We start from the raw sequence: 8,512 nt of genomic DNA, 5'->3' as shown, positions 1-8,512 counted from the left end.
AACGTAGTGCTGTGGGGACTCCCGGACTGACATCAAGAGGGCGGGATGGAGACTTCTGTTACATACGTGTCCCAAAAGAGAGGCTTGTGGGGAACAAGGGACCTTGTGTCCACCATTGAATACATCTAGTTTGGAGAATGTCAGTGCTGACACAAGTGGTAAATGAGCCACACGCTGGATTAGCGCTAACTGGATACCCAGTTTCAAAATGAAAGGCTGAGAATGTAGGTGATTGGGCTCTCAGCAAGTCATATCCCCCACGCCCACGGGGGCTCCTGCAGAGCAGAGAGTAAATGCCAACAGAGTACTCGAAGCTGTATACTGCAGCCCCTCCTGAGGTATAAGTGTGCCACAGCCCATCTACCCAAGGGCTTTGGAAATGCAGTCGCAGCTGGATAAAGTGTGGAAACCATCAGTAGCCATCTTTCTTAGTTCTTCAAAATTTTATTAACAAAACAAGGAAGGGGGGAGGCAAGAGTGAGCGGATTCCACAGTCCCGCCCAGGCACAGAGAATGGAGAAACAAAGGAACAGACAAGAACAGGAAAAAGTTCTGAGACCCCCTGGTAACAGCAGCCGGGCAGTCAAATGGTGGATCGGTACAGGGAGAAACTCAAGGACCGCCGGAGAAACATATGAAGGGCAGAACAGACAAATGGGGGATTCAGGGCAGCTCCCCAGCCTGGAATGCAGGGTGTGAGGACTTCTGCGCCATTGTGAGGCTCAGCGGTCAGCACTGGAGCGCAGGTCGGTAGTGAGTGGATCATGCTGGATCGTTTGGTGCAGCATCAGGGCCAGTAATCCTGCCCGATTAGTCATGGCTGTGCGTACGTTGCGCTCCTGCTCAAACAGCTCGTCCAGCTTGTACCACTGACAGGAGAGCAGAAAAGTGCCATGAGAAGGAGCTCCAGAAGCCCCGCCTGACCCCAGCCACATCCAGCATCAAAACCTACCACGCGCACACGCTCCAAATCCACTTCAGCACGCCGCAACTTCTCCCAGCAGTAGTGGCGGTTACACTGGCGCTTGGGCAGGCGGCAGAAGTCACCTGTGAGCTCAAAGACATCACGTACAAGGGGGCACCCGCATACCTCATCAGCTGGCACCTGCAGCAAGATGGGGGGTCGGGGATGAATGGGGGTGGTGAGGCAGGAAAGAAGACAGGAATGGGAAGTGGTCAGGGAGGTAGGAAGGAAGGAATGGAAAGTTCAGGGAGAGGAGAGGAATGGAAAAGGGGAGGAACAGGAGATGACAGGAAAAAGGAAAAGAATGAAGGATGATGAGGCATGCAAAGCAGGGGTCATGGAAGTGGTCAAGTAGGGAAAAGGTAAGGAAGGAGGGGAGAGGAGGGAGCAAGGGATGAATGTGGGCCAGTGAGGAGGAAGAAAGGACAGAAGGGCGGGGGGAGTTGAGGGAAAACCTTACTTTGGGGTCCCGTGAGTGCTCGGGGCACAGCACCTGGAGCCGCTTACAGTAGGTCTTGCTCTGAGGATTGTAGACATCACAGAAGAGTCGGGTAGCTCTGGGGGTTTGGAGTAAAGACAGGGTAGTGGAGGGAGACCCACCTGTTCTTGCCCGTGCCCGTATCCTGCCCCAACATGCCACTTCTGACCCCAGCCTCGACCTCCCTGCTCTAACTCCACGTAGCGCCCACACTCACCCCTCAATGCGTGTGGGGTACATGGACCCAAAGGACGTCTGGCTCTCATACTGGAGGGATGAGCACAAATGGAGGGAACTGTGGATGTGTGCTGCATCCCAAGACACCCCCCCAGACAACACGTCTCTCCCCCACGGACCCACTGATGATTCCCCCTCAGGCTGACACCCTGACCTTGGCGTAGCAGCGCTCCATGTGGCGCAAGGCAACACGTGGGTTGATGGGATGCCCGCAAGAGACACAGAAGATCTGCAGGTCCGTGTCGTCGCTGTCACCCTCATTGCTCTGTGTGGAGCAGAAAGAACGATGAGGCCAGTCAGGACTAGGTACTGGGCCCCGCACCGCTGGGCCTGTGCCTGCTCACCTCCTCATCCTCACGGACAGCCTGCTGCTTGGCACGAAGAATGATGGCCTCAAGCTCATGGAATCGGCGCTCCATTTCCTGGAGGCGGGTGCGGGCACTCTGCTGTTCACGGCGAATACGTTCGAGCAGCTTCTTCCCGTGCTCCTCAGCAATGCAGGGACTCTGCTGCCACTGCTGGATGCGCTGGGGGAGGATCTCGTAGATGCGGCTGCAGGGAGGCAGTTGGTTGGGTGCAGGCAGGGAAAGTGGCAAGCAACAAAATAGGTGGGGCGGGGGGTGGATCCAAGAATGGTAGAACGGATGGGTGACCAAACGGCAAAAGGATAAGTGACTGAGCAGTAGATAAAAAGGCAGATGAGCACCAGAGTGGTAGATGGATGAGGGGTGGATGGGGGGTGCTTCATGGACCGAACGGTGTGCAGGTGACTGACCGGAAGACATCTGGTCATGCCCGACCCTATACTCCCCGACTCCCTTGAACTCTCCAGGAATGACTCACTTGGCTGCCAGCTTCATGCCACAGTCATCTGAGCAATACTTGGAGCCAGGCTGGGCAGGGCGCACACAGCCAGGTCCCAGGCACTGCGGTAGCGACGCAGGGTCCTTGGCATCGGCACGTTCTGGGTGTTTCCATTTGTCCTTGTGCTTCTGCTTCTGCCGATGCCGCTTATATCTCTCTTCCTTCTACGGGACAAAGCAGGTCAGGTCAGGGTGGAGTTGAAGTCAGCCCTGAATGCCTGCCTCCCCCCGTATTCCACCCCCTTCTGGCTCTTGCCCCATCCAGCCTCTGACCTTTGCCTCTCCCTCGCCTCCCTGCCCTCTGCTTTCCCACACCCACTTCTCCCTTCCCGTCACCTTTTTCTCAGACTTCTTCTCCCGACGCTTTACATGCTTCACTTTCACTGCCCTCTTCCGCAGGGCAGGATCCAAGAACGGGGACTCCTCTGTGTCACTCATCCAGGGCTGCAAGTGAGGCATATGCTGACCCACCTGCCCCACTTGTGACTACCCCACCACCTACTCAGTTCCCAAATCAGCCTTCCATACTCTGCCTTCTCTCTCCTCATCATGGAAACTGAGCTTCTGTAACCTCCACCCTTCCACCATGGCACGCTCCACCTGCTCACCAGGCCATGGTCATCAAAGGCCCCTGCACAGAAGTCCTGGTACAGGTCAGGATCCAGTGGTAGGTCCTCATCTGAGAGTGGCTCAGGTGTGGCCGTAGCCTCAGGTGGCTCCTTGACCGCTGATGATGCCACTGCCCCCTCGTCCTCACGGATGCGCCCCAGCTTCTGTGATGGCTGTGGCTGCTGCTGGGTGGGCAGTGGCCTGCGAGGCCTTGGCAGGGATTCTGAGGGCGTCACTGGCGAGAGCTGCAGGGCAGAATCTCAGGACTGGCCCTGACCGCCCTGCCCGCATGCCCCGCCCCGCCCTGGGGGGCTGGACTCACCGAGGAAGGGAAGTACTTGTACGATTCCTGTGCCGGCAGGAGGAAGGCCCAGGTCAGCCCCAAGTGGATGGAGGGTGGCCCTGCCCTAGCCCCTCCCACAAGAGCCTAGCCCCACCAACTAACCCTGCCTCGCCTCCCCAGAAACACACCCACTGCTCCTACTTCTCATCACTAGGACATGCTGAACCCTGCCCCACCTGGCCTGACATGCCTGACCACCTTGAAACATCTGGCTCTACTCTGCCCATCTGGGGTTGGAGGCGCCCCTGCTAGCCCTGCACACCTGATCACGCCCCATTCGTCTGGACAGGTCAGGCTCCTTCCCACCTGTCTATGTGCAGTAGGCCCCACCTCACCTGGCCCACCCCTCCTAGCCTCAATGAGCTCCTCCTGGACACACTGATGCCCCCACCTGGCCCTGCCCAGCTCTACCCATGCTCACCCGGGCCCGCAGCTGGCACTGACGCAGCCGGCACTTCTGCCGGATCTTGTTGGGGCCCCCAAACTTCTTCATGTCCCGACAGAAGTCACAGTGGCCACAGTCCTCAGTGCGCCGGCAGGCCTCGCACTCGCCACACATGCGGGCTGACCGTTTGATCTGCTGCTGCTGTTGCTGCTGCTGCTGCTGCTGCTGCTGGTGATGCTGGGGGAAGGGGCCCGGAACAGAAATCAGGAACCCAAGGAGGGCCTGACACGGGATCACCCTACCTATCCCAGCCGTGGCAGCCACTCACCTGGCTGGGTGTGGCCACCAAGGGCTGTGGAGAGGATTTGTGGGGCGAAGCAGAGCCCCGAGCAAGCATCGCCCCAACCCCTGTCCCTGACCCCGCCCGGCGCTGCAGATCTGGATCCGGGGCAGGCCTCTTGCGCCCTCCACCCTCATCCCGAGGCTCACTGCCGTCTCGCTCATTGCTGTCCCGCTCCCGTGACTTCTTGTGCCGATAACGGATTTCCAGCTTGGGGTCTTTCTCTGCGGGGCAGACAGTGGGACCAGGACAGGTTAACAATGAGGGATTTGGATGGTCCCAGAACTCTTTCTTCCTCTTCTTTTCTGTCCCACTCACCTGCTCTGTCCCCCTACTCCAGGGCAGGCTAACCCCTCTGGCGGGACCCTGTGTTTGGGCTCACAGTGGAGTCTCCATTCCAACTCACCACAAACCAACAATCACCCACAGACACACGTCACTACTCCCTATGGCCCACCCTCCCTTTATGGCTTCTCCCTCAAGGCAGGTGGACCTGCCTGCCCTGTCCAGGCACCCCCCCCCTCACCTCGGCAATCCCGACAGTACCACTCCCGGATGGCCTTGGCCATCTTCTCAGTGATCCGGATGCAGTCCCCATGGAACCACTCATTGCAGTTGTCACACCCGCTGCAGAGGATGGGGTGAGTGGTGCAGATGTGAGGGGCCGGACCCATCAGCCTCACCCAACCTTGCAGGTGTCAGCCCCACCCGCCTCTCCCCGGCTCACATCATGAAGCAGTTGATATCTGGTTTGCGGCAGATGCAGTAGATGGGTGCATTCTCCCCATTCTCCGATTTGCTGTCCTCTCCAGCATCTGGAGGCTCTGGATCTGAGCCATCACCCTCCTGTGGGACCACCCCCATCATGGCTTCTTAGAGAACCCCTATCATGGTGCCTCATTCCTTGCTACAGCTCCATGGTGGCTCACCACAAACCCCAACATTCTGCCAATAAACTTTCTATCACAGTTCCTCATAGATCTTTGCATCACGGTCCCCACAAACTCCCATCACTCACCCCTAACACCCCAGTACCGTTCTTTCAGATCCCATCATTCTGTCTCAGACTTCCCATCACTAACACCCCATTACTCTATCCACACACTCATAACGGTTAGTTATAAACTACCGCGCATCACATATTGCCCCCAGCTCTTCTCACAGACACCACGGGATATATTCTACACACTTCCCAACACCGTTTCCCATAGATCTCCCGTTATTAACCCCACAGACAACCCCGCCCCCCATCACGGCTCCCCACGAACTCCTTGACACAGACTCATCACAGCTTATTACACACTGCCTGGTGCGGCTCTGCCCAATCTCCCATTCGGATTGCCACGGAACTATCTATCGAGAGACCCCCACCAAACTTCCATTACGAACCCCTAAAATGGCTCATCACAAAACTCCCAGATGGTTCACACATCAGAAAATTTTCAGAACCTCAGACCCCCAACGTTCTACCCACAGACCCCTGTTAAGGCTCACCACGGGCGCCCACCATACTGCCCAGACTCTTCCTACTGTTCACCACAGACTCTCTTGCCTCTGCCCACGGACCCCGCCTCTACCAATCCCACTGACCTCTACTGCCGACCCCCTCCCGGGACTCGTACTCACCATCTCTCCGCTCTCGGCGCACCCCTCCGCTGCCCCCGCCAGCGACCCGCGAACCTGCTGCACAGACCTCTCGCTGGCGTTCGCGGCCGTTGTAAAGGCGCCCACAACTACTTCCGCTTTGGTCGCGCCTCCCGGGCACCGTACTCTTATTGCGCAGGCCCAATGCGTCGGCTCCGCAGCAAACAAGTAGATCCGGCGCCTAGAGCCGCTACAAGTCTCTCAGACGCCACCATCTTGACTATTGACTACTGAGACCGTAAGGCGGCCGAATCCGTAAGTGCGGAAAACATGGCCGCACCTGCATCGCAGCTTTCCCGAGATCACCGCCACTCTGTCGGCCGAGTCCGTACGGTGACCACTTGTACGGACACAGCGTTACAGGCAACATGGCCGCGCCTATGCGCCACTTCCACGCATATGCCGTCATCTTGGAATCTGATTCCGTAAGATGGCCGAGTCCGTACGTTTACAGGCAATACATGGCAGCGCCCTAATCGCGGCTTCCACAAGGTGCCGCCATTTTGACCATCGATTCCGTACGCCGGAGGCTTGTCCTTCTGAGAAGTTCACAGAAAAAGTGGCGGCTTCCGAAACACGACCTGTATCAAGTCACACTCATTCTTCTATTCAATCACTTTACCCTTTCACATGTATAAATGGGACGTCAGCAGACTGGGTGTCGTGCGCTGCGAAGGAAACCATTCCCCCTGTTATGTCTCCGACGTTAACCTTCCACCGCTCTTTCCCGCTCAGCCGGGCCTGGCACGGTTCAACCCCTGGGCTTTTGCAGGAGTGCTCTCGCTTCTCAGAATTAGTCCCAAGCAACGGTGCAAGGCCATGAACGGTGGTGGACTGACCGACTCTGGTGAGAAGTGGCCTAACCAAAGTAGATTTTGAAATCGGAGACACTGGCTTCACCAAGTCTTCCCCGACCTGTGGATTTGACAGGTTCCTGGGGACGTCCGCTTTGGTTCTCTTGTTTCATACACATTCAATTCTTTCCTATAAAATTAATTTTAACATTCTGTTTTAAATTAGATTAAGTACAAAAAAAAAAATCTGGACAGATCGGAGAGCTAGGCATCTCAGGGTAATGATCTAACTCTGGCAACCACGGAGGTCAAATGACATACAAAAGGTCAGTGCCCCCATTACCCCAAATCCCACGGGATACGCGAGTCGTGGTCATACTAAATATCCACATGTCCACATTCAAAGTCAGAACGACTTGATTCGGGTTGAAGAGAAGGGTCTGGGGAAAATGAAAATTTTCACTCTTTGCTAACATTTATTCTGGATTTCTTGGCTCTGGACGTAGCAACTTCTTTGCTACTGATGGTTGTCCTGTGTATGGTTCAGATATCTGGGGTTTTGTGTTATTTTTTCGCCTTTCCTAAACGTTTTTACTCGTTGTCCCCTCCACACCATCACAGACCCCAAAGACACAGAAGCCGCAACATGGATTCTGTGACCCTCTCTTCCTAAAACAGGTTTTTAATCCACAAAATGGAACTTCAATTCCAGACTTGCCTCCTTTTTTAAATTAATTAATACTGAGTTATCTTAATTTGATTGTAATTTATTTTAATAAACAATTTAATTCATCAAATTAATTGTTCATTTAATGTATTAGTTTTAGTTAGTATAAATGAATATGTGTTGGTAAGGTACTCAGATAAATTTAGTTTAACATCAATTTATGAATTTCATATAATTCAATTTTAAGTTAATTACAATTTGATGTATGAAAATAAGTTTAAGGGAATATAGTTCAAGTATAACTTAAATGTAATTACTCAAATTTAACATTACTGACTTCTGATTTACTCAATTTAATTTGGTTCAAAATAATTTAATATTAATTCAATTTTTCAAGTATCATTTAATTTCAATTTAATTTTTTTACTTTGATATTTTACGTTTTATTTAATATGATTTAATTTAATTCAATTTCCATTTAATTTAACACATTTAAATTTTAATTCAAATTCACCTAATTCATTACATTTCAATGTTACATAACTAAATTGAATGAATTAAATTTATATTCAATTACTATAATATTTAAGTATAATTTATTAAATTAAATATGATTTATTTGGTTAAGAAAAAACAGTGAGAAAACAGAAATTGCTCACCTCATGAATGCAAAAAGAGCTATCAGTACAGATCTTACAGATATTAAAAAGAGAATATTATTCACACATTTATACAAACCTAATGCAATATATTTATTTGACTACTTAGATAAAATGAACAAATTCATTGAAAAAGACAACTTAGCAAAACTAACACTTGAAGAAATAGAAATTTTGAATAGCCAAGCAGCTATTAGATTGTTCGAATTTCTAATTAAAAAACTTTTCCACAAAGAAAACCCCAAGCCCAGATAGCTTCACTAATAAATTCCATCAAATATTTAAGGAGGAAAAAAGACCAATCCTATACAAAGTCTTTGAGATAATAGAGGAAGAAGGAATACTTCCCAATTCATTTTCAGAATCATTTCCCTGATACCAGACTAGACAAAGACAAGAAAAGAAAATGACAGGCCAACCTACCCCATGAGCATAAATGTTACAAATTTTGAGAAACAGTCTCCAAAAGACTGCTTTTACTTTCGACATCACTATAGAATTTAGAGTTCTCCCAAACCATGCTTACTTC

General features: G+C 51.9%; 1 protein-coding gene across 2 annotated transcripts; it reads right to left on the bottom strand.

Annotated features, from left to right (window-relative positions):
* Positions 1-424: 424 nt before the first annotated feature.
* Positions 425-6,060, bottom strand: CXXC1 (CXXC finger protein 1). 2 transcript variants are annotated; one of them, XM_030292390.1, is made up of 15 exons: positions 5,846-6,060; positions 4,947-5,065; positions 4,746-4,846; positions 4,208-4,443; positions 3,916-4,116; positions 3,474-3,500; positions 3,151-3,396; positions 2,879-2,986; positions 2,523-2,707; positions 2,024-2,231; positions 1,834-1,944; positions 1,660-1,709; positions 1,425-1,521; positions 953-1,105; positions 425-869 (listed from the first exon to the last, which is right to left on the bottom strand). In XM_030292390.1, the coding sequence occupies exons 1-15, from the start codon at positions 5,846-5,848 to the stop codon at positions 723-725; spliced, it is 1,992 nt and encodes a 663-aa protein (XP_030148250.1). In that variant the 5' UTR covers positions 5,849-6,060; the 3' UTR covers positions 425-722. The 2 variants fall into 2 exon arrangements, with proteins under 2 accessions (XP_030148250.1, XP_030148249.1); XM_030292389.1 differs by lacking the exon at positions 3,474-3,500 and having other exon boundaries at positions 5,846-6,040.
* Between the last annotated feature and the right edge of the window lie 2,452 nt (positions 6,061-8,512).

Source organism: Lynx canadensis, chromosome D3 (assembly GCF_007474595.2).
Source record: "Lynx canadensis isolate LIC74 chromosome D3, mLynCan4.pri.v2, whole genome shotgun sequence".
Taxonomy (NCBI): domain Eukaryota; kingdom Metazoa; phylum Chordata; class Mammalia; order Carnivora; family Felidae; genus Lynx; species Lynx canadensis.
This window is presented reverse-complemented; position numbering and strand designations above follow the sequence as displayed.